General features: G+C 36.7%; 1 protein-coding gene and 1 pseudogene across 2 annotated transcripts; both read right to left on the bottom strand.

Moving 5' to 3' along the window:
* dcaf12 (DDB1 and CUL4 associated factor 12) lies at window positions 1–26,717 on the bottom strand. 2 transcript variants are annotated; one of them, NM_001077580.1, is made up of 9 exons: window positions 26,362–26,623; window positions 14,797–15,087; window positions 12,952–13,230; window positions 12,381–12,441; window positions 9,779–9,972; window positions 9,627–9,692; window positions 6,025–6,187; window positions 5,760–5,938; window positions 1–453 (listed from the first exon to the last, which is right to left on the bottom strand). In NM_001077580.1, exons 1-9 carry the CDS (start codon window positions 26,416–26,418, stop codon window positions 295–297), a joined length of 1,449 nt encoding a protein of 482 aa, NP_001071048.1. In that variant the 5' UTR covers window positions 26,419–26,623; the 3' UTR covers window positions 1–294. The 2 variants fall into 2 exon arrangements, 1 of the variants encoding a protein (NP_001071048.1); XR_015519670.1 differs by lacking the exon at window positions 1–453 and adding an exon at window positions 4,558–5,538 and having other exon boundaries at window positions 5,579–5,938; window positions 26,362–26,717.
* On the bottom strand, window positions 997–3,824 carry LOC147831854 (uncharacterized; annotated as a pseudogene).

The raw sequence follows: 26,717 nt of genomic DNA, 5'->3' as shown, positions 1-26,717 counted from the left end.
TTCAATATATTTTGTATATTTTTACACCGTTCCACAGTTCTCAAAGGTTCAGGCTGCCGATGTACAAGCTCCAAATAATCCGACACCTCTCCTTTACTTTTTTTCCCTCTCACAAAAAAAATAAAAAACAAATGTGGGAAAAAAAGTACAACAGGCAAATGAGAATGTAAAGACGAGCACAAAAGCGGTTGAGCTCCTGAGTCTGTAGAGGGTTTGACTTGGATAGAAGCTAAAGATAAGGATGTAGGATGGCCTGTGTGTGAGAGAGTGAATGGAGGAGGGCTGATGGGAAGGTTAGCTCCAGAGGCCGGCGTAGTTTCCGTGTAGGCCCGAACACAGCGGGCCGCCGGCTACGAAGAGCTTGGTGCCGGAGTCGTCATAGCAGTGCGTGTACACAGCGTTCGGGAACGAGCGGATGTCGGAAAAGTAGCTTCTCCACGTTTCGTCGTGATTCTGAAAGAGAAATGTGGATTAAGACTGATGTTTTATTTATGACTCTGAGATTTACATGAAGTATAAAAAACATTTAATTCAGTCATATAAAAGAAATCATTTAGTGTTTAACAGAATTGTCATTAATTCCTCATCAACTTGTTTCAAAAATATTCTGAAGACTGTTGAAGCAGCACTTGATTTCCATTGCATTTTCGGTGTATGTCAATGGCTGTTGGTTTCCAACATTCTTCAGAAAATCCTGTTTTGTGTTCATTAGAAGAAAGTAAGTTTCAAACCACTAGAGGGTGAGTAAATATTCATTTTTGGGTGAACCACCCCTAAAATAATGTATTTCTATGCATTTACATCTATGATTTATGATATAGACTAATGTCTAGTCAGTATCAAACTGCAAGTAAGTCTGAATGTGTTACATGTTCATGAAAAGATTCATTAAATAAGCTAGATAAGATACAGATAGACATATAGATAGACAGACATATAGATAAACATATAGATAGAATAACAGAATGATAGATAGACATAAATAGAACGATAGATAGACAGACAGATCAATAGATATAATGACAGACAGACCGATAGACAGAATGATAGAACGACAGAACGAATGACAGAACCATAAATAGAACGACAGATAAACAGACAGAACGACATACCGATAAACAGAATGATAGAACGTCAGAACGATTGAACGACAGAACGATAGATTGCCAGAACAATAGATAGAATGACATGATAGAATGACAGAACGATAGAATGACAGACAGACCAATAGACAGACCGATAGATAGAACGACAAACTGACAGACAGAATGATAGAACAACAGAACGATAAATAGAACGACAGCACCAATAATAGATTAAATGACAGAACGAACGACAAAACAGAACTAAAGACAGATAGAACGACACAGAACGGACAACAGATAAAAAGAACGACCAAATGACTGATAGAATGATAGACCAAAAGACAGAAAGAACATCAGATAGACAGAACGTCAGACAGACCAACAGACAGAATGATAACATGACAGACCGATAAGCAGAACGATAGAATGACAGACTGATAGACAAAATGATAGAATGACAAGACTGAACGAATGACAGAACAAACGATAAATAGAACGACAGAACGAATGATCGAATGATAGAACAGCAGAACAAACGACAGAAAGAACGTCAGATAGACAGAACGACAGATAGAATGATAAAACAGCAGAACGATAGATAGAAAGACAGACTGATAGACAGAATTAAAGAATGACAGGACGGAACAAACGAGTGAACGAACAATAAATAGAACGACAGAATGAACGATCGAATGATAAATAGAACAGCAGAACAAACGACAGAAAGAACGTCAGATAGACAGAACGTCAGAAAGAGCGACTGACAGAACGATAGATAGAATGATAAAACGGCAGAACAATAGATAGAAAGACAGTGATAGACAAAATGATAGAATGACAGGACAGAATAAACGACAGAACAAACGATATAGAACTAACGACCGAATGATAGATAGAACAGCAGAACAAACGACAGAAAGAACGTCAGGTAGACAGATCGTCAGACAGAACGATAGATAGAATGATAAAACGGCAGATTGATAGACAGAAAGACAGACTGAGACAAAATGATAGAATGACAGGACTGAACGAATGACAGAACAAACGATAAATAGAACGACAGAACGAAGGATCGAATGATAGAACAGCAGAACAAACGACAGAAAGAACGTCAGATAGACAGAACGACTGACAGAACGACAGATAGAATGATAAAACGGCAGAACGATAGATAGAAAGACAGACTGATAGACAGAATGAAAGAATGACAGAACAGAACAAACGAGTGAACGAACGACAGAACGAACAATAAATAGAACGACAGAATGAACGATCGAATGATAGATAGAACAGCAGAACAAACGACAGAAAGAACGTCAGATAGACAGAATGTCAGACAGAACGATAGATAGAATAATAAAACGGCAGAACAATAGATAGAAAGACAGACTGATAGACAAAATGAAAATGACAGGACAGAACAAACGATAAATAGAACGACAGACAGAACGACAGAATGATCGAATGATAGATAGAACAGTACAACAATCGACAGAAAGAACATCAGATAGACAGAACGTCAGACAGAATGACAGAAAGACAAACAGGCAGACACTTTACTAGAATCATTTAAAAAAAAAAACCTGAGTGATATTTTTGGATTTATTTCCAAACACAAGAATTCAAGCTTTTTCAAAAATGCGTTTGAAATAAATCTTTGATGCTATCAAGGTCATATTTGACCAAAAATAATGTGAAACACGATAAGCATTTTCTATGATAAATCCCTGTAACTACAAAGCTGAATATTTTGTTCAAGAAGAATTTTTAATCAGTTGAAAAGTATTAATTAATAAATTAAATTACACACAAATGCTTTAATTCTTAAGGGTAGTGTATAATACATGCAGAGCAGGGTAATGTTCAGCTCTGGACAGAAAAACCTGATGTGTGGAGTCCCCGATATTGACTTTATATTAGGCAAATTCTTCAATTTGTAACAAAAAGGTGCGACCAAAGTGGGTCAATTAAACCAATCAAACAGTAGTTTTACTTCAGTGTGGCCTTGTTATTAATGCAGCAGACAGCATTTCTGCTTAATGAACTTTCACATGGTTAACAGAGACTGATGCTGCCGACAACCCCCTGCTCCAGTAAGCACTTTACAAAGAAGCTTATATAGAGACTTATTAATTCAGAAGCATGTCCAAAAAAAAAAGACAAAAGAATAGTGATATTACAAGTAGAGCAAGTCAGTGTTAAAGTCCCTAAGACGGTTTTAGCGCCAGAATTCATTTAAAACTGCTACACTACTGAAATATCTAAACTACTGTTCTAAAGTTTCAGGTTAGCATGACTTTTCTTTAAAAACAATGAATTCTTTTATTTATCAAGGATGCTTTAAAGTGATCAAAACTGACAGAAATGACATTTAAGCATAAAACAGCACAACGTGTTTTCAGCATTACTATTAATAATAATAATTAATTAATTTTTTAGAAACAAATAAAAATATTAGCATAATTTCCAAAGGAGTATGTGACACCGTAGACCACAGGTTCTGAAAGGGCCGCAGCTCTGCACAGTTTAGTTCCAACCCTAATTAAGCACACCTGATCAAACTAATTGAGTCCTTCAGGCTTGTTTGAAACCTACAGGTAAGTGTGTCGGAGCAGGGTTGGAACTAAACTGTGCAGGGCTTCGGCCCTCCAGGAATTGAGTTTGACACCTCTGCCGTAGACAATTCAGCTTTGCCATTAGAATGAAATACATTTTTATTAATGCCACTTCTGTATTCATATTTGCTCTATAAATATTCTATATAACAGGGTCCCCACTCTCTCATGAACAGCAGATTCAAGGACTTTTTTAAAAGCACCATTAATTTTAAACCAAGAACATTTGTACTTCATACCCCAGCATATGTAGCGCTATGAAAGCCCTTTGCTAAATGTAACATTTCACTAGCACTTAATACCTACATTAAAAATATCAAAGAACTTTAATACAATTTGTTGAATTCAATACTGGTAATATTCAGAAGTGTTCTCTGAAATATTGATTAAATGTGCATTGTGTGTCATTGTTCTTGTGCAAGATATAATAAAGAATTTCTCAGTGTTTTTGTTCAGTTTCTTAATCAGAACAGAGCAACTGTTTAAATAACACCATAAACTTTTAATTCAAGCTCGTTCAAGAACCCACGTTTGTTTATCACCACTTTCCAGGCCTTGAATTCATGTCTCAAATTCAAGCACTTTTAGGAAGAGTGGGAACCCTGTATATAGGCTTTAAATACTATTAATTTTTCATATAATTTTAATAGTATTACTGCATATTTAAACAAATAAACGAAAAAACATTCTGAGAGTAATAGATTTGTCAAACACTTCTATAAAGTAGTACATAAAAAAAGTAAGAAAGAAATCAATGAAAAAACTTTATAGGTAATTCTTCAACTACGGCACTTTTATGTCCTTCGATCATATTACCAAAAATATATATATAATTTTGTTCAAATTCCTTTTTCTTTGTCAAACTAATATTAAAACCTACTTTATTTTTTTTTTACCACCTTACCACCAGTTTTAAACTTCAACAATGAAAATAACATTTTAAAATATTATTTATCTGGTATCTATTAATGTATCCTAATTAAGCACTGGTGAAATAATTTAAATATTTTATAGTTATTAATGTGTGACTATTATCGATATTATTTTTTGGACAAAAATATAGCTGTCGCACAGTATCAGTATAATTTCCACCACAACACTGTAATGTTGCTTTAAAAAGTTTGTGTAAACGATTATTTAGGTGGTTACTGTGAAAATGAATAGTGCCATCTGAGAACATGTTCAAGATGGAGGGAATTAAATTTTTTTTCACTTGAAGAAAAATCAAGGTAAAAACTGCTTGATAAGGAAATACATTTATTCTACGTCATTTCCAAACATGTTGTACCTTTAAAGATGTTTTTAAAAACCAAACAAAATTAAGGCAAATAAGAGTGTTTTGTATACATGAAAGGCTAGTATCAATTCAAAGACAATCGGTGAGGCTATTTTTTATTTTTTTTACAATAAACTGTTGAAATGTCATTTCCACCACTGTCATTTCCATCACCACACACATTTAAAAAATATTTAAAAAGTTCTCATCACACATTAAAAGTGTATTCACCATGTATATGTTAATGCTCTATTTAATATACAAATTCAGTTAATTTATTTTCTAATAAACTCTTTACCAAATTTATATTAAATTTAAAAGAGTGTGACAGGTGTATAATTCAGCATACAGCTAATTTATTTCATTGACAAATGTATAACTATTATATATAGTGGAAAGATTGGTTAAACTAGATACAAGAATGATCTTAGACGATGTTTGTCTGCCATAATTTATTTCATTTTGAAAAATAAGCTGTATATTGAGATGTGGTGGAATTGACATTAGTTCAGTTCACGGTGGAAAAAAAAAAAAAAAGTTTCTCTTCTTATCTAAGTTTGTCCTCTTACAGATCTTAAAACTAGACAAATTGTTTAATCTACGAGGCTATGTTACTTTAACTTTAAACAAGTTTTTTTACTCCACTTCACATGGCTAAAAGTGCCCGTAGTTGAAGAATGGCCCTTAAATTATTTATCAAAAGTGCATATAATGTCTAAACTAATATACATAAACTGCTTGAGGTCTAATCAACATATATATTATTAATTTAGACAATCTTACCAGCCATCCTCTTCCTGTGGTGAGTTTCAGGATGCCCTCTGCAGTGCGATTCCGGTACCCGCCGGGTGTGCTGGATGGGCCATCCAGAAAACGCTGGGCCCTGATGTCATAGAAGAGCAAGGAACCCTGACCAGTGCCTACCGTCACTATGTGTTCATAGAAGCTCACAGAGCGAATACCTAAAAAGACAATCAAATATGGCTTCAGAACTTTGTGTGAATCATCTTTTCAGGGGGTGACAAGTGAAATGAAGTAAACGTCATACCGCTGCCACGCTCTCTGGAGCTCACGGATTTGATGTTCTGAGAAGATTGCCGGGGGTCGAGGAAGGAAACGTGTGCCTGAGAACCGACTGCATAAACAGACCAGTCCAGCCCGTAAGCCAGACAAACATTCTCCTTACAGTAAGGGAGTTTTGTAGAAAGCTCCTGAAAAATCACAGAACACAAAATAAGATAAGATAAGATGTGCATTAGTGCATTAGTGGCCACCCACTTTGTCCTGTAGTATTACAGCCAACAGCAGACCAGGTCAGGTTTAGCTTTTTTGACGTAAACATGTGACCATCTACAAAGAGACCCAGCAAGTTTTTTTGTTTTCATTAAATCATCTATATGCAGCGGCACAGAAACCAAATATGAAGAGGCATGAATTCACAAAACATGCATTTACGCAGACCATTTAATAAGGCATACCTTCTTTACACTGAGCAGACACAGACTTGCTTCTATAGACATGTAAACATAGATGTATTGGATTAAACCATAGGTCTCAAACTCAAGTCCTAGAGGGCTGCGGCTCTGCACAGATTTGCTCCAACTTTAGTCAAACACATCTGATCCAAATAATCGAGGTGTTCTGAGGAGTCTACAACCCCTTCATTAGTTGGATCAGCTGTGTTTGATCAGGGTTGGAGGAAAACTGTGAAGAGCTGCGGCCTTCCAGGAATCCAGTATGAGACCTATGAATTAAACAAAGCTTAATTTGGGTTGTCAGCGAAAACCTAATAGACATCTAACAGCAGTACAAAATTAGACCAGTCATCAAATTGACATTGAAAATGAGTGTGTGTAATATAGGGGTGTCAAAATTAATCGTTTCTTCAGTGCACCGCGATGCAGACAATTCGGTATCGGTTCAGTAATAATCATAACCGGTTATTACTGACGTCATTCACCACATATGCGCTCTGTCGCAAGGAAGGCGAGCGCGAGTATTTACAACACTCTAACTACTTAAAACTCCTAAACTGTGCACAATTTCACTGTGCGTGTTTGCTGGATCAGTCTTTCACTGACATATACAACAAAAGCCCCTATTTTACTGAGATCGAGAAAATGAAGGTACTCCATTTCTCTCTCGCTCTCTCTTACACACACACACACACACACACACACACACACACTCACACACTCACACACTCACACACTCACACACTCACACACTCACACACACACACACACACACACACACACACACACACACACACACACACACTTTTCTTCTCCTCTCGGCTGTTTTACAGCATTACTTCTGGTTCTGGATAAAGAAAAGAGCGCTTGTCTGCAGAGTTTTCTCCACCGTGTCTATCATACATCAGCTGTGAGATCGCCGCTGCCACCTGCCGCTCAGTGTCACTCATCTGTGAAGAGCGCAGCATGCAAGAGCCAATCACAACTGTTTTTGTTGAGGGTGTGACCAATCAAAGAGGTGTAAGTGAACTAGACATGGATCAAAAATTGAGCTGGATATTTATATTTGTTTATATTATTTGCTAAATGCTCGTGTTGTTTAAATGTACAGTTTATATATCGGACTGTATTAAATGACAAAATTGTATTACAAATAATATATAAATATAAATATATTTATACATTTTAATACAAGAACTGCTGCTGTGAAGAAAATATAAAACTGTTTATGAAAAGCATTGTCAATGCACCGTGATGCACCCAAATATTGAACTGAATCGAAGGCGTGATAATCGTAACTGAACTGAATCGTAAGATTAGTGTAGGTTCACAGCTCTGTAATATGTCTACTTCATGACTTGTATAAGTTTGGACTATTGCTAGACCAGTAGATTTTCATTGACAGCACAAATGCAGTCTTGTTTTAGCCAGGACAACTATGTTTAGACGACTATTAGATAGAAATAAAAGCAAAATAGCTTGGTTGGAAAGTACTTGAATTATGTGAAGCACACTGATGATTTTGTGATTTGGTTTAAAGTCTTTTAAAATAAATATATTTAAGTTTAAGTATCAGTGTGTTAGTCCTAATGCTGATGATAAACAGGGTAACTTTGAGCAATGTTGCTGGGCAACTTTGGGAAATCATGCCATAAATGGGCAACCAGGTGAGACATGGGGTAACAAATTAGGACAATGGGCTACTGATACAATATTCTTTCCCATTCTTAGTAGAAAAGTAGCCAAGCAACATAGCCCAAAAAGTTGCCCTGCATCAGCATCAGGATATCTATAAGCTGGTGTGCTCCAAAACAAAATTCTCATTTAGAAGATATAAACATCCAACGCTTGCAGTTGGTCAACGATTATTTTTTGTCATCTTTGTCATTCTTCAGTTTCTAATCAAATCTTCTGACCGAACAAATGCTCTACAGCAGTGGTGCTGTCAAGCCTGTTTCTGAAAGAGCGGTCACTTTAACTCAGACAGTTAGCGTGGTAGCATACTCTGTGAACCTAACCTGGTCAGGAGCAGGTCTTATTCTCTAAACTCTGAGTTTCTATCTCTCTCTTCCCCTTTTTAAAGAAAGCAGTATATTTCCTTACCTTAGTTATTGCTTACATTTTAGTCACACAAAGAATAAAGCTACGAGAATGGCTTGTCCTTTTTGGTAACATTACAATTAGACTCAATACCATAGTTTTTATTTTTACCATTGATATTACTGCAAAAAACAAATAATCAGCTTAAATTCACTGACCTTCAACAGGAAAATGTACTTTAGCTAGAGTAATAGGATTATTACTCGTTCTAAAAACTATTTTTTAGTACTGCTTACACTCAAAATGTCATATCAACCTCTAACACTTGATGAATGAAAAAGGCAGACACACAAGTGCACTTTTATACGTATTAAAAACTCAATTTTAGAAATGTTATCTGTAATGTAAAAGTGGGAACCTTAAATTAAACATTTCCACTGAATGTTAAGGTTATATGCATTGTTGTTTGGTGAAATTTGTTGTAGAAATTATGCAGTAACCTATTTTATGTAATTTAATGCAATTACATTTGAAATAACTTTAAAATTACAGCCAATTCCCCACTTTTTCCAGTGAAAATTCAATGAACGTCACACGTTGCATCACTTATTTTTTAAATAAAAAAAAATGCTGATCTCTTTTTTAAGATGTTGCCAATGTGACTCGTAATATCTGAGCTCCATTGAAAATGGCTTTTTATAGTCGCGATGTGCGTGCTTGAGTTTTCAATCTCATAATAAATTAACTCAAAGTTTAAGTTTAAACTCTGAGTTGGTTGAACCTTCTGACTGAAACAGCCCCGTTGACTTCTATAGTGTTTGTTTTTCCCATTATGAATGTCAATTCGTACCCATTTTTAACATTCTTGAAAATATCTTCAATTGTGTTTAACAGAAAAAAGAACTTTCTAGATATGCAAATGGTGATAAATTTTTTTTTTTTGGGTGAATTAACCCTTTAAGCAAAAGATTTACCTAATTGAGTCAATCAAAAATTTGTCAGACTTGTATTATGTCATTGGTGGCTCTTCACGGTGCAAATCTACGAAGCAATTTGCTCACTGGGAGTGACTAATTGGTGGAATCATGGGTAATGTAGTTCTTCTGCACAAATATTTAGCTAGTAGTAACTGTACCTTGGACAGGTTGTCTTCTGCCTTCCACAAATGGAAATATCCATCTAAAGAAACGGCTCCCAACTCCTGGACGAAAATAAGAATTGGAGAATTGAATAACGCACAAAGACAAAGTCAATACAGAGTCGATACGTTCAAGGACAGCCGCTGACCTTATGGCTGTTGTTGAAGGCCAGTGCGCGCACTTTGCAATTGTAGGGGTGAGTGTATTCTTTCGGGATGTCCTTAAGAGCCCGGTGAGAGATGTGGGAGTAACCAGGAACACCTTCCACATTCTGGCGCTTCTCAGCCTGAGACAGAACGTCCTCTGAAATCTCCCACAGACCCATGGAACCATCACGAGATCCTGCTCCGGGAAATAAAGCAGTCATTCTCTTTTTATAGAGCTGTACTAAATGTGTGCAATGCATAACAGATAATGTAGAATACAACACAAAATAAACCCCACTTAGGAAGAAGAGAGGTCTTATTTATTTAGCGATGGCTGGCTGGCTTTTCATGATTCTGCCTACACACAGTAATGTGAAGAACAAATAAAGAATATTAAAGAAAAACTGCATTGGATGTCTGAGATAAAGTCAACTATACAGAAGAGCAGACATTTTACTATAATAACTGACTACAGGCATCTATTCCACATAACAAGGTGATTATAAATTGATATTAAACCAGCTCAAGTTTAACAAGCTTAAAGAATCAAAAACCTTTCTCTGTTTGATAGTGAAAAACTATGCAAAATGGCAAAATCCCATTCATGTGATCTGATGAAAAGCATATATGATGATTTGTATGAAAGTACAGTCTAAACCTATATACATAGAAACCATATTTCGGAGGCATCTGGGATGAACCATCACACAGAAACATGTATTTCAAGTATTGTTTGGGAGAAATGGACGTTGTGTCGTGTGCTCCGGACCAAAAAAGAAAAGGATCATCCAGACTGTTACCATATATTTATTTGAATAGAGGATAAAGAACACTTAAGCTCATTTATTTAACCGAGGACAGCAAAAATGCAGTAAACTGTGGAGCTAAAAATCTTCATACAGCAGACTAAAAGCCAACAATGGACTTTCAGGCAGGAAATGAAGCAGAATGTGGACGTGCTTTGATGCCTTTACATATTTAGCATTTTTGGGCTGGTGCTAGTCATACTGGGCACTATTTTGACGATCCATGCGGAAAGTGCAAAGAGCAGGGCACAAACGCATTAAGGGCGTGTCAGAATCCACTTTTGCTAATATAAGGACGGAAAAATCCACTTTGCGCCGTGGCACATGGTATAAAAGGGTTGAGCCTATTGAGTTTCATCTCCCATTCTTTTTAAGAGTTAGTTGTGTCGCGCCATGGTGCATTTGCTATTTACATGACGACTTTCTAAGTAGAAAAACGGAGCATTTTGCTAGCAAGAAAACAGTTAAACAGAGAATCTACAGCATGAGAATTAGAGATAAGCCAATTCTCATTATCTACTTTCACAGACATCAATTAGCCTACAATTCATTAATTTAGTTTGTTAAGCGCACAGATTTTTCAAAACTATTTCTAAATTAATTTCTAATTTCCAGCAATCGAATAAATGAACAATAATAACGAAGTGTAGTCAAACAACTGAGTTATAACCAAATACACATGCTATGCAATATTTAGTCTAAAACCTGACAGGTGGGCAAATCTAAGCTTGTTTTTAATAAAACAAATATAAATATTGATAAAATAAATAACACTGCTGTATTACGAAAAGTGTAAGCGAGGCGCATAACTAACGCGCTCTGCGCTGGACAATAGACCGGCTATGTTCTGGTCTATTGAAAAATCTATTATAGTTTCTCAAAATAGCAACACGCCAACAACACACCTCAACACACCCTTCCTTTTTAGACCAGAACGCCTATGGGCGCACATGTGAGCGCAAATGTATTTGCTATTTAAACAGCGTGCTGCAAAACATCAAACCGCCTCTTGCTCAAAGCTGAAACTAGCAAACAACAACTGTGTTGCGCTTTGCCCCACATTGCGCCGGGTGTATGATAGGGCCCACTAACAGTTTTATGAATTATTTTTGGTTGATTGTAATCTATTACATACTGCACCTTTCTAATGAAAGGCATAAGCTTTGTTTTGACACAGTTTAACAGAGTTCCTGTCATATTTTAGAGTTGTTCCTTTTTTTACTCCAGTCTGAGCTATTAACAACATTATTTTGGGTTTAATTTGGAATTGTTGGCAGTTTTAAATTTTAAAGCACCCTGTACTTTTAGACGTGACATGTGAAAGGTCCTTAACTATACAATAGACATGAAACAATGCAATAAATGTATGGTATAGATAAAAGTGCATTTTGACAAATGAAAACAAACATTTAAAATGACAAAAAAATGCTTGACTTTCAAAGTTTAGAACAGACCATTTAATATTCCAGAAATTCTATGTTCCGAAGTTTTTGTTGTAGTATCAAAGTCAAGATAATCTAATCACTTTGAACACTACATACACGTCTGTCTGTCTATCGATCTCCATCTATATGACAGCATGTTATCGAGAACTAGCGTAAGAGATGTGTAAACTGTAATTAAAATAATGCCAAAGAATCTCAATATTCCTAAACCCGGTTTTCTTCAAGCAGATCATATTTTTAATTTCTTTTCCACTTTATCGCTTGGAATATGACACTATATAGCTGACGGAAAATACAAACAATGGGTTTGGACATGGTATAAAGCTCAAAAACTGGATCTGCAAGCTTCTTACCTGAGACTGCCATGGTATCACTGATCCACGCAATGGAAAAAATCCAGTCATTGTGGCCGTCCTGTTAAAAAAAACAGATCAGAATTAAGGCTGCGCGATATTAAACAAAGCGGATATTGTGATATTTTGAATATGAATATGCTTTCGCTAGATGATTTAAAAAGCTCCATTCATAAAGATTTCATGTGTTTAGATTAGACTGGTTTACTCAATGCAGTTTTCTATGCAGTAAAATGTATTAAACAACAAGCACATTTAAATATGATCAAGCAAAAATAAACAACTCTTAAAGGATTTCTGGGGAGTCAAACAGTACAGAAATTAAACAAATCAAATCTAAAAATCACATCTTCATTATTGTATAAGTAATCATTTTTAAATAATAATATCGTTATCTTTAAATCTTTACTAAGAAATCTAATCCTGTGGCGGGGCGGATATACACATTGCAATAAATACGGTCCAGTCCAAATCAGAATCTAAAAAAAACCCTTTAGCCTTACATAACAGAAATAAACTTTGACATTTGCACTGCTTGCACAACTAGACAGGGAGCAAAGGCCGGACTCACATCCCCGACGCAGACTGGGTCGAGTGTGGGAAGTCTGTACACTGCGAGGCTATTGGGATTGTCTCCGCCAGTGGCCAGTAGTGTACGAGAAGGGTTCAGCTCTATGGCGTGGATGCCACATCCCTGCTGCACATCAAGACCGCCAACCGATCCTGGATTGTGGAAATGGAAAGGGCTTCCCACTCCACCCAAACCCTGGGAGACTTCTCCTCGGCCCTCTCTGTCCTTCAGCATGGGTATCCTTGTTATCTGTCCTGAGAGGACGTCCACTACAAACAGCTACATGGAGGAACGAGCAAAATAAATAAAATACTTTATTATTTATTTAGAAATAGTTTTTCAAAAAAAGTTGACAAAATGTGTGTGTGTGTGTATGTATGTATGTATGTGTGTGTGTATGTATGTATGTATGTATGTATGTATGTATGTATGTATGTATGTATGTATGTATGTATGTATGTATGTATGTATATATATATATATATATATATATATATATATATATATATATATATATATATATATATATATATATATACACACACACACACATATATATATATATATATATATATACACACACACACACACACACACACACACACACACACACACACACACACACACACACACACACACACACACACACACACACACACACACACACACACACACACACACACACACACACACATATATATATATATATATTAGCGCTGTCAAAATTAGTGCGTTAACGCATGCGATTATTTTAAATAATTAACGCGTAAAAAACAATTAACGCAATTAACGCAGTTGGAGGTTTTTTTTTTACTTCCTGTTGTGGTGGACGTGTGTTCAACACGCAAGACATGTGGATAAGACCAAGGAAGCACTTTTTGAAGGCATGTTTCAGTATAAAACAATTAATGTCGCATCAGGTTATCCAGAGTTTCATGCAATTTCGGGTGTTTCATTTTTAACTGTCAACTTCTATTGTAAGTTGATACCGCATGGCGAACAGAAAGAAAATCCTCTGCATTTTGTGACTCGATGTTCCTTTAAGGTAATACAATCACTGCTTACATGGTAGACTTTTAATAAGAGTATAATCTTAATCATATTAAAATCTGAGTATTGGTGTCTTATGTGAATGTACTCAGAAAGTCTGTGGTGAAGTTGCGAGCTGTCAAGGACAGGGCATTACTCTGCCTTTTCAGCATGAGCCCTCCAAGTTTAGCGTGTTTCCTCATTAAACGCAATGAAAGCGAATGCTTGTGAAATACAGTAATAGTTCAGAACGCTTAGTTTAAGCAAATTTGATGAACGCGATCATGCGTGTTGAATCTGAAGGGAGTCGCTCCAGCGCGTTCTGTGTGTGTGTCTGTGTCAGCCTGTCAGGCCCGTTAAGGGGTGTCAGGGGTGGAGTGAGCGACGGGAGACGTACCTGAAGGACGGTGTGGGTGAGTTGCGCGCGACATACCTAAAGAGCTAGGAGGGATGCAGTGGAGAGGGGTGTGCAATTTATTTAAGAACCGGTTTGCGAGAGATTATCATTCATTTGCGGGCATCCGGGAGTCTCTGTGAATTTGCGGGATACTCCTAGTCTTATAGCAACTGGTTGAATTTAAAGGAGGATTAAGCAAAATTGTTTCTACTTTATAATTAATGTTCTCAACTCACAGCAATAAAACTTTACAATGAGTGCAACAGTTTGTATTCAATAGCCATCAGTCATCAAATAAAAAAAAATTCACATTTCAAACCACCTCATGCGAGCTTTACAGATACAATTTAAACAAATTGATGATAAAGAAATTGCAGATCATAAACCGCCATCATTTCACAGTAATTAAAACCCCTCACCGTGTTGCATTTGGTCCCGCACACCACCTGCCTGTGGTTGAGCCATTGGGAAGCGAACACCTTATTGAGTCGGCCGAGGGAGAACTCTCTCTCTCTGAGGATTCCTGGGATGCGTCCGGCGGCGAATCCCCGCAGACTTCTCTGAAAGCTCCACTCATGCTGCTGCTGCGGCCGGAACTCTCTGCCTCTCACCGAGCACACCACTGACCGCCGGCTCTGCCACCAGTGCTGGGCATGACGCACGGAGCTGGACACGCGGGGACGCTTAAACGCAGACTGACACCAGTCAAACTGTCAGAAGAGAGAGAGAAGGGAAAAAAGATCAACCAATAAACCAATTTTCCCATTTGATAATCAACAATGTTCTTTAACTTGGAGCATATGCAGTTGAAGTCAGAATTAGGACCCTCCCTGTTTATTTTTTCACCCAAATTTCTGTTTAATGGACACATTTTTTTCAACACATTTCTAAACATAATAGTTTTAATAAACTTCTAATAACATAATAATTTCTAATAACCGATTTATTTTATCTTTGCCGTGATGACAGTAAATAATATTTGACTAGATATATTTCAAGACACTTCTTTACAGCTTAAAGTGACATTTAAAGGCTTAACTAGGTTAACTAGACAGATTAGGGTAATAATTAGACAAGTTATTGTGTAACGATGATATGTTCAGTCAACTATCGAAAAAAATTTAGCTTAAAGGGGCTAATAATACTGACCTTAAAATGCTTTTTTTTTTAAATTAAAAGCAAATAAAGCAGATAAAACTTTCTCCAGAAGAACAAATATTATCAGACATACTGTGAAAATTTCCTTGCTCTGTTAAACATAATTTGGGAAATATTTCAAAAAGAATAATAAATTCATATATATATATATATATATATATATATATATATATATATATATATATATATATATATATATATATATATAAATATATATATAAATATATATATATATATATATATATATATATATATATATATATATATATATATATATAAATATATATATATATATAAATATATATATATATATATATATATATATATATATATATATATATATATATATATATATATATATATATATATATATATATATTTTTAATATTCAAACTCAAAACCACAATTTAATTAACAAATTAATTCAAGCATCGCAATTCACAGCACAAAAACATGGATATTATTTATCTATAAATTAAACTTCTATATAAATATGCTAAATAATTTTCAGCTACTATGCGTCTGGCTGCTGGAATCAGCTTTCAGAAATGATTAGACATACTCCAACATTAGGCACATTCAAATCACATCTGTTTAGCTGTGCTTTACTAAATGAGCACGGGCTACGACCAACAGATCGCACTACTATGTCTTTCTTTTTTTTTTTTTTCAATGTCGTTGTAGGTGGGGTGGTTGTTAAATATCAATTAGTTCATAACAAATGAATTAATTGTAGCCTACCGTTTTCACTACCTGACCCACATGGTCTCCGCTTTACCCATAACCAAACCATAAATAAATAAAGTTACAAATGACCACCTGTCAATCACTTTTTTTCCGCGGGACTCTGGCATGAATAGGCACAGTGATCCGTGTCGTTCTAATGGCTTTTCCCACAGCTGGTGGAGATGAGAGTTTGGTTGGAGTTCACTGTAGTGCATACATTTTCATTGTTTTCACTGCAAAATCCTCACCGCGTGCACGGATTTAGGAGACATATATGCAGAATACATCTTTGCACCTAAAAACGCCAAACGCAGCGCTCAGGAACAGATTAAACAGTTGTTATGTGAACTTGCTCAAGTAAAAATGCCTGCAATGCTCGCCCCGCATTTGTGCTCTTATTGACTCACTGCTCTAGAACTGAACGTGAATGATTGGTTAATATCGGCCGTCAATCACTCAGTCAATGCCTTCTGCCTTCAGATGACAGGAGCTACAACTGCGAAAATGTGAAGTGCGGAAGATGAGAGAATGAAAATAACACTGACAGATTTACCTGAAGTTACTAATAATGGCACATCTTATTAGTGATCATGTGCTGAATGTTAATCCACCATTTACACTTTTCCAAGAGTGGATAAAAGACTTTCAGGGTTTCAAGTCTGCTATGAAAATGACTAAAGCCAATCACTGTAAAGTCTGTGGGAAGGGGTTTGCAGGTAACAGCGTTTGCCACTGAATCTACATATTTTAAGTGTGAGAGTTACGGTATAATCCTTCAGTTAATCCTCACGATGCTGTCAGCCGTGCAAGCGGCAGCTATATGTAAAACATAACACAGCTCATGATAAGATCGTTATTGCTATTAAGATGACATGCAAATAATAAGTTATATATCAATATAAATGTGGGGCGGGGCGATGGATCATGATGCCGGCTCAGCATCTTGAAGTTTGTCGGCCATATGCAATGGACGATGTCATCGTCTATCGGCAGAACCCTAATTCAAATGCTACTAATTGATTCAAGAATTATAAGACACAGCATGGAAATACTGATCATATATTGGAGATTTCAAAATAAATAAAAATAAATGAAATAACCTAAGCATCAAAATACAGTAAAGAAAGAAATTTTAAAAAGTCTACTTAAATTAATAAAACTAAAACGAGAATTCCACAAATATATTCAACAATTAGAATGCTACAAATAGAAGAATTTATTACAACATTAAATGCGCAACATAAAAAATAAATAATAATATGTAAATTTACTAAAAACTATTTTATTACGGTTGGAGTTAGTGTTAAAGGGAAACCCCAGTATTACTTCAAAAAATGGATTCTTGTTGTAAGTGAAATTAACATCATCTCTTTTTCATACCGATTACGTAACTCATTTTCAAAAAGAAACCCAAAATTTACCAATCCAGCAGGGCATCTGGTTTAGGTGCTTCTTTGCAATCCAGCGCTGTGTAAGCACTTTGAAAAACAGCTTGCATTCGAAGAAAAACACCTGGCGAGTCTGAAAATTCATGCCCTCAGCCTGCTAACAGTCCTCAATACAAATCAAACACAATAAATCACAGCAAAAAACATCCATCTGATGCCAACGCCAGCTGGCAGAGCGAGCGAGCGATTCTGTGCTCCCAGCGAGCGCCAACAAATCTAATACGGCGATGACAGGAGCGAGTAAAACCAACGGCTTGAAGTGTATATCAGCTCCTGTAGGCCCTAACGATCTGTGTGTGTGTGAGACACCACAGAGAATCATTCCTTTTATTTCAGTGCTTGTTCCCGCTGACATCATAATGCTAATAATCAAAACACAATCACCAGGAGGGCCAGACAGAAACTTTTTTGCTATTTCTGCACAGTTTTGTAGAAAATCTGTGGATTTATTAACAATTGCAGCGTTATGTGACAATTGCAGTGAAAACTCAAAACATGAATTCACAAGGTATACACTCACTGGCCACTTTATTAGGTACACCTGTCCAACTGCTCGTTAACGCAAATTTCTAAGCAGCCAATCACATGGCAGCAACTAAATGCATTTAGGCATGTAGACATGGTCAAGACGATCTGCTGCAGTTCAAACAGAGCATCAGAATGGGGAAGAAAGCTGATTTAAGTGACTTTGAACGTGGCATGTTTGTTAGTGTCAGACGGGCTTGTGAGTTTTTCAGAAACTGCTGATCTACTGGGATTTCCACACAGAATCTTCTCTAGGATTTACAGAGAATGGTCCAAAAAAAGAGAAAATATCCAGTGAGCGGCAGTTCTGTGGGTGTAAATGCCTTGTTGATGTCAGAGGTCAAAGGAGAATGGCAAGACTTGTTTTAGCTGATAGAAAGCCAACAGTAACTCAAATAACCACTCGTTACAACCGAGGTATGCAGAACAGCATCTCTGAATGCACAACACATCCAACCTTGAGGTGAATGGGCTACAGCAGCAGAGAACACACCAGGTGCCACTTCTGTCAGCTAAAAACAGAAAACTGAGTCTACAGTTCGCCAAGACTTAAAGTTGGACAATAGAAAACTGGAAAAACGTTGAGGTGGGTGATATTTTCTTGGCACACTTTGGGCCCATTAGTACCAATTGAGCATCTTGTCAATACCACAGCCTACCTGACTATTGCTGCTGACCATGTCCATCCTATTATGACCACAGTGTACTCATCTTTTGATGGCTACTTCCAGCAGGATAACGCACCATGTCATAAAGTATGAATCATCTCAGACTGGTTTCTTGAACATGACTTTGAGTTCACTGTACTCAAATGGCCTCCACAGTCACCAGATCTAAATACAATAGAGCACCTTTGGGATGTGGTGGAATGGGAGATTCACATCATGGATGTGCAGCCAACAAATCTGCAGCAACTGCGTGATGCCATCATATCAATATGGACCAAAATCTTTGAGGAATATTTCCAGTACCTTGCTAAATCTATCAAAGCATAAAGGCAGTTAGGAAGGCAAAAAGGAGTCCAACCCAGTACTAGTAAGTTGTACCTATTAAAGTGGCCGATAAGTGTGTGTTAACATTATGTTGAAACATCTGTTTATATTTTCCAAACAACTAGACACAGAATTATGGGATTAATCTGTAAAAAAAAAAATTTAAATAAGGAAAATAAACATGCGTTATGGATTTGACATATGCGAGTTTACACTATACAACATACTTTGTAGAAACCCAGTGGAATAAACTGTACAACCCAAAAGAAACTACGCTAACCAAAATGATAATAGTTGGCTCACTACAGAACAAAAATTTTTAACTTTATTTAATCTTATGGATGTAACAGATGTGAAATTGGCACTTGTGTGACTTTCATAAATCGAATAGGGTATATGCCGAGCTAGTGCTGTTCCCATGCTGATACACTTCCGGTGACCTGTTATTGTGAACTTTTTTCCATTTTATACGGTTACTTATACAACATCGATGTTGTAATGTCATTAAAATACATTCAGTTAAATAAACTTTAGCATTTATTTGGTTGCTCAAGCGTAAAACGAGACAAAAAGCTGTTTACTCGCACACGCCCGTCAGAATCGGCAGGCTAACGCAGAAGCTCCATTGAATATAATGGGGTAAAATAAATGCTCATATTATAAAGATATGGTGGGGGAAATGTAATTTATTGCAGTGCTTCTTGTACAATCTGAGACCCACTTTAAATCGGATATCACTCAGCCAGTGGAGATCGCTGATTTTTAAAGAAAACAGACCTTAAACGCACCGGATTTTGCATTGGCATTCCATTCGCCAGAAGCGCTTAACCCAGGTTACTGGCAAATTAAAAGTCCTATTAGCATGCTTCGGCATATACCCCATTTAATTGTTTGAAAACCTTGACAGAAATTGAGTATTTTTACAGTATTGTAAAATTCAAGCCAACACAAAAAAAAACAGAAAGGCTTTCACCATTTTGCTGAATTCTTGCTATATTTTCATAGCAAGGTTGACATTCAGATGGAATTGCTCTAATGTGGAATGGTTTTGAGAGAATTCCAACTTAAAACGTAACTTTTTATTTAAGCTTTACAATGCGAATCCATTTAGAACTGCTTGTTTGGTAAACAAAGCAAGTGTCTCGTATAATACACATAAAGGGTTCATACATATTTTTACTACTAAAATTCCATGACTTTTCCAGGACGTTCAAGTAAATCTCCATGACCTAATGTTTCATGTAATGTCTATGTATACCTGCCAAATAATGCATGTTAAAAAATTATTACAGCATATCATAAAACACGCAATAATTTATTTGGTTTAAATATATTTTTGTATCTATGTCAAATGTATTTCGATCATGCTTACACAGTACTAATATTGGGAGAGCATGCTTTTGGCTAAGGACAGAAAAAAGTAAAGACAACTAACCTATATTTAAGTATACAGATATTTTTATTCATTCAGTTTCCTTCGGCTTATGAACCGCCAACGTATCCAGCATATGTATTACATAGCAGATGCCCTTCCAGCTGCAAACCAGTACTGGGAAACATCCATACACACTTATTTACACACATACACTACAGATAATTTAGTTTGTTCAGTTCACCTATAGCACGACTTTGAAACCGGAGCACCCGGAGGAAACCCATGCTGATGCAGGGAGAACATGCAAACTCCACACCAAAATGCCAACTGCCCCAGCCGGGACTCGAATCGGCAACCATCTTGCTGTGAGGTGATAACCACTGAGCCACCATGTCACCCTATACAAATATTTGTTAAGCTAATTTCCATGACTTTTCCAAACCTTTATGGGTTTTTCCCTAAACTTTTTCCAGGCCTGAAAAATGGCATGTTAATTTTGCATGACTTTTCCATGACCCTGTTTATACAATAAAAGACAGAAAATATTACTTTACAAACTCTAATGTATAAACCATATACACATATTTGCATTATTATTGGATAACATTAATGAAATTAATCTAAAAACAGAAAGAATGTATGTTTACACACACTTAATATGTAAATAAATAGACTGAACGACGGATTTAAAAAAAATAAAAAAATAATCAGTGGATTTTTGTGCACGCAGGTTCCGCATGGGCCTAATCATCATTCATATAAATAACTCTTGCCCAAATTACATCATCCGTTCAGAAGTGGGATGAGTAATGTGTGCCAATCTACTCATAAACGCTTCATGTCCCAATCTAGTCATAAAGGCTGATGCATTTGTACTCTGGTAAAGCTCATCCAATCCCCCCTTCAGGCCAGCAGACGTCAGCTCTATCTGACTGACCCAGATCCTGACGGCCAAGTAGGTTACTAGAGGATCTTAGTCAATACAACTAAAAATGTATAATAATTATAACAACAACAACAACAACAATCATCATACAAAATCCAAACTGTCAAAAGGCTGTGGAAGACATACTACAAAAATATTGCATCTCACTTTAAAAATTGGCCTACAGAAGTAAAAATGTCTATTTATGTTCTCTATTTAGAAATAGATTTTTAGCAATAGTTGATAAACCAGATCTCTTATGAACTCCAAAGCTTTTAAACAGTAGTCTATATCAAGGGTTCTCAACTGGTTTGGCCATGGGACCCAAATTTTTAAGAACTATAATACAATTTTAGGAATTATAATTAATTTGTATTTATTTGTTAGCATACACAAGTAGTGACAGATAAATCATGACATTCACCGAGACTTACAAATAAACAATATTTTATTGCTGTTATTTAAAAAAAATGGATCAAATTATAGAAATATCACAAAGTAAAAGCGACAAATACTGTAAACAGTGGTTAAGGTAAGGAAATGTTCAGTTCAGTTCAGTTACCATCAACTAAACTGAACTGTTAATAAAACATGTCGTCTGGTTTCTAAGGGTGCTTTCACACCTACACTTTTGTTTTGGAACGTATCTCGTTTGCCCAGTTAGCGCGGTTCGATTGGCATATGTGAACAGGGCAATCGCGCTCTGTTCCGCGCCAAAGTAATCGCTCCGAGATCGCTTGAATGAGGTGGTCTCGGCTCGATTGAAACGAACCCTGGAGCGGTTCGATTGTAGTGAGAAAGCGATCCGATCAGAGCGTGGTTGTATCACTGTGTTTTATGGATATGTAATAGGTATTTACGGCTATATGAAGAGAGAATTATGAGTGGGGTGGGAAGTTTCGCGAGTCTCCGGATGCCCGCAAACGAGTGATGATCTCCCGGTAATCTCCCGTCTCCCTCCAGGTCCTCAAATAAGCATCGTCGCGCACTCTTCTCACCCCTCCCCACCGCGTCTCTCCTCAGACACGTCGCACGCGCGCACCCTGTCAATCACCACCAAACCACCACCTCTCCTGACAGCTTAGCGGGACGCTGCAAAATAAACCCTGACACTCTGACCAATGTGAGGAGAGTTTACTCGCACGTGACTTGTTTTAGCTCTTTTGGTCCGATTAGAAACTTTGCAATGTGAAAGCAAACCGCTCCAAGAGCAAAGAGCAACAATGTAACAATTGTAATCTTTGTTTCGGAACAACTGAATCGATCCACAGGTGTGAAAGCACCCTAAATGTCGTTTTCATTTAGAAGGTTTCGTGCTCTCTTATGAGAGCACCTCACTACATATGACACTGAGGCTTTAAGTCTTTTCTGCCGTCAATATATGTAAATCCATACTTTACATATTCGGGGTCGTACTCGCGCTTCGACATATTTGTTGCTATAATTAAATGAAATTTCAATTTCACATGTCGCACACGAATTTCAAAATAAAAGTCCGCTATATGCAAAATAAGTAAAAAATTAACCTTTTTTTTTTGACCACACACTCAACGCACTCGCGACCCACCAGTTGAGAAACACTGGTCTATATGCTTTTCTGAAACCCATGTGTTCATAGAGAGAGAAAGAATTTTGAGTTTGTTGCCATTTCAGCTTCTTTGGCTGTGTCACGGCAAAAAAAAAAAAATGATCAAGTTTACCACATTTCATAAATACCATTTTTCTATAGTTATAAAAAAATATTTTAACAATTAAAAGTCACCAACAGCAATAAATAACACACAAGGTAAAAAGCATAAATACTACTAATAATGATAATATATAAGATAAAATTTTAAAACTTATTTTTTATTATTTATTTATTATTATTTATTTTTTATTTTAAATTTATTTTTTAAGGTTCACTTTTGATAAAATTGTACAATTTTAGAAGGATTCGCGTTCAAAATTATTTCATTTAAAGTCTGTCCAGATAAAAATTGATTAATTGAATAAGCCAAATTGGCCGTAGTGTATGTGTGTGAATGCAGGTGTGTATGGATGTTTCCCAGTGTTGGGTTGTGGCTGGAAGGGCATCCGCTGCGTAAAACATATGCTGGATAAGTTGTCGGTTCAATCCACTGTGGCGACCCTTGATTAATTAAGGGACTAAGCAGAAAAAAATGAATGAATGAATAAATAATTGGGGTGTACAAATTTCTGCATCATAATCTAAAATTGTTGCGTTAAATTAGTTACAGATTTAGTTTTGGTACTGACTAAAGTAATGTATACGCAAACATATTATTGTAAAACATCCCATAAAACGTTTCAGTTTAAAATAAAGATCTGTACGGGGTATAATCATTTATGCTGAGCACTGAATATATAATAATCATTATTAAGAGCATTTTCTGCAGAAAAGCTCAGTCTTCTGTTAAAGTATTAATGTGTTCACCTAACAATAATTAAAATGAACGAACGAACAAACAAACTTCAAATCATGTTGATCATAATATTTAATAAATTTCCATTGTATAAGAACTTGAATATTAATGATAATAATAATACATTTCTAATTACTCAGTGTAGTGTTGGGTGTTGAATTTAAAAGAATGCAGTCGTTTAAGTCCACACAAATAGAGTCATGACATGTACTCATTTATGCTGAGCACTGTACATATACATATCATTATTATTATTAAGAGCATTTCCTGCAGAAAAGAGCAGTCTTTTGTAGAAGTATTATTGTGTTCACTAAACACAATAGTGCCGCCTCACAGCAAGAAGGTTGCTGGTTTGAGCCTCGGCTGGGTCAATTGGCATTTCTGTGTGGAGTTTGCATGTTCTCCCTGTGTTTGTGTGGGTTTCCATCAGGTGTTCAGGTTTTCCCCACAGTCCAAAGACATGTGCTATAGGGGAATTGGGTAAGCTAAATTGTTCGTAGTGTATGCGTGTGTGCGTGAATGTGTGTGTGGATGTTTCCCAAAGATGGGTTGTGGCTGGAAGGGCATCCGCTGCGTAAAAACTTGCTGGATAAGTTGGCGGTTCATTCCGCTGTGGCGACCCCGGATTAATAAAGGGACTAAGCCGACTAGAAAATGAATGAATGTATGTGTGTGAATGAGGGTGTATGGATGTTCCCCAGTACTGGGCTGCAGCTGGAAGGGAAACCACTGCGTAAAACATATGCTGGATAAGTTGGCGGTTCATTCCGCTGTGGCGACCCCAGAATAATAAAAGGACTAAGCCGAAAAGAAAATTAACGTATGAACAATGGATAATGATATAATAACTAGAATATCAATGATGATAATAACAATAATAATACATGTCTAATAATTACTCCGTGTAGTGTTAAATGAATGCAGTTGTTCAAGTCTGCACAAACAGAGTCATTAACATCATAAAGTCTAATGACATTGATATCAGTGAATTGTTTTCTTGATTTGCTCATTCAGATTTGGTTGTCAGATGGCCACACTGTACATCCACATCTAACCTGTGACACTAGAAATAAACCTTCGATGGCATTTATTATCATCATAAACAAATGATTTGACTTTACTCGTTCAGCTTAGTTTATTGAACCATCAACAAATGAAGAAAAATGTTTACAAAATTAGCATATATTACATAATCACACATTTTGTTGTACTGTTCATGTTTAATAGAGTAAACAGAGCCTACATAACATGAAAATGTGATCAGAGTTTAAGAAATATATATATTATATATATATATATATATTACATTTTAAAAGACAACAAGAAAGGGGCGACACGGTGGCTCAGTGGTTAGCACCGTTTCCTCACAGCAAGATTGTCACTGGTTCAAGTTCCAGCTGGGTCAGTAAGAAATTCTGTGTGGAGTTTGCATGTTCTCCCTGTGTTGGTGTGAGTTTTCCTCCGGGTGCCACGGTTTCCCAGACAGTCCAAATACATGCACTATAGGTTAATTGGGTAAGCTAAGAATGTGTGTGCATGAGATTGTATGGATTGTTCCCAGAACTGGGTTGCAGCTGAAAGGGCATCCGCTGTGTAAAACATATGCTGGATAAGTTGGCGGTTTATTCTGCTGTGGTGAATAAAGGGACTATGCCGAAGGAAAATTAAAGAATGAAAGATAAGAATACAAATTTACAGGCTATAAATTAAAATGTAGAAGGAGGACCTTCAGGATGAAGCTGTCTTTGATATTGTCTGATTTTTTAAACATTTTACAAACATGGCAGTGAAACAAACAGCTAATAACACAGCTCTCTTCTGTTAATCTAAGTCTATTTCCATTTGTATATGTTCATAATTTCAAAAGCACACAATGCCTGCAGCTATAATGTGATGTTGATAATAGAAGGAATCATACTAAGTCTATATTTTGAAATCAACGCTTGGCATTTGTGTCTCCACAACACATTGTGTTAATAATCATCATGTTAGCGATGAAAAATCAAGAACTGTAGAAGATCTGTCCTACTGGACGACTAACCAGCTTAAACTGTCTGGCCCCTACTGGAGTAACATTATCCTGTAATCTACAGCAGGATTAAGACGACCTCAGACAAAACACACAATCTTAACGTTCAAGACAGCTGATAAACGATCACACACTCAGAAACACACTACTCCAACGGCAGATCCGTGTCAACAGCTAAATGAACACCTCCATTAGCCTTTAGCCAGCAGACTACTGCTAACATCAGACTCCAATCGTTTCCTGTTTGTAAACTGTCACACTTCGAGTATCTACTGCTGTTTGTCTTCAAACGTGGACGGTGTTTCATCTATTTAAAGAGGTTAGCATGCAGCTGAACGGTGTTTTCATTTACGGCGTGTGAGAGAAGGTTGTTTTTTTACCTGTTGTTCCTTGGGCTCCTCTGCTTTCCTTTTCCTGCTAACTGTTTTTCTCGCCATAGCCCGACACGCACAGGTCCCTCACCCACATGGAGGGTAGTAGCGACTCTGGAAAGTGGATCATATAATGGCGATGGGTTTATTTCGGCGGCCTCCGGGCTGGTGAAGCGGCGCGGCTAATCGAATCCAACCGAGTCGAGTCGGACGAGGCTGAATTGAATAACCGTCCGCTCCTGTGTCAGTCGCGGATTCCCCCTCCTCCGATCCGTTTGATTTCGGGACAGGCTTGTTTGCTTTCCGTCAGTGTGGAGGAGCGACAAGGGTACGTCTGCCCCTCCCCTGCGCCGAGCTCACTTTTC

This window comes from Danio rerio, chromosome 21 (assembly GCF_052040795.2).
Source record: "Danio rerio strain M-AB ecotype USA chromosome 21, GRCz13ab, whole genome shotgun sequence".
NCBI lineage: Eukaryota > Metazoa > Chordata > Actinopteri > Cypriniformes > Danionidae > Danio > Danio rerio.
This window is presented reverse-complemented; position numbering and strand designations above follow the sequence as displayed.

Excerpts from the sequence above, each read along its gene's own strand:
- dcaf12 (NM_001077580.1), bottom strand. The coding sequence starts at position 26,418 with ATGGCGAGAAAAACAGTTAGCAGGAAAAGGAAAGCAGAGGAGCCCAAG. Across the intron at positions 13,231-14,796 it reads GCGGGACCAAATGCAACACG|CTGTTTGTAGTGGACGTCCT; the intron begins GTGAGGGGTTTT and ends TCCTCCATGTAG. Across the intron at positions 454-5,759 it reads CCACAGGAAGAGGATGGCTG|AATCACGACGAAACGTGGAG; the intron begins GTAAGATTGTCT and ends TTTCTCTTTCAG.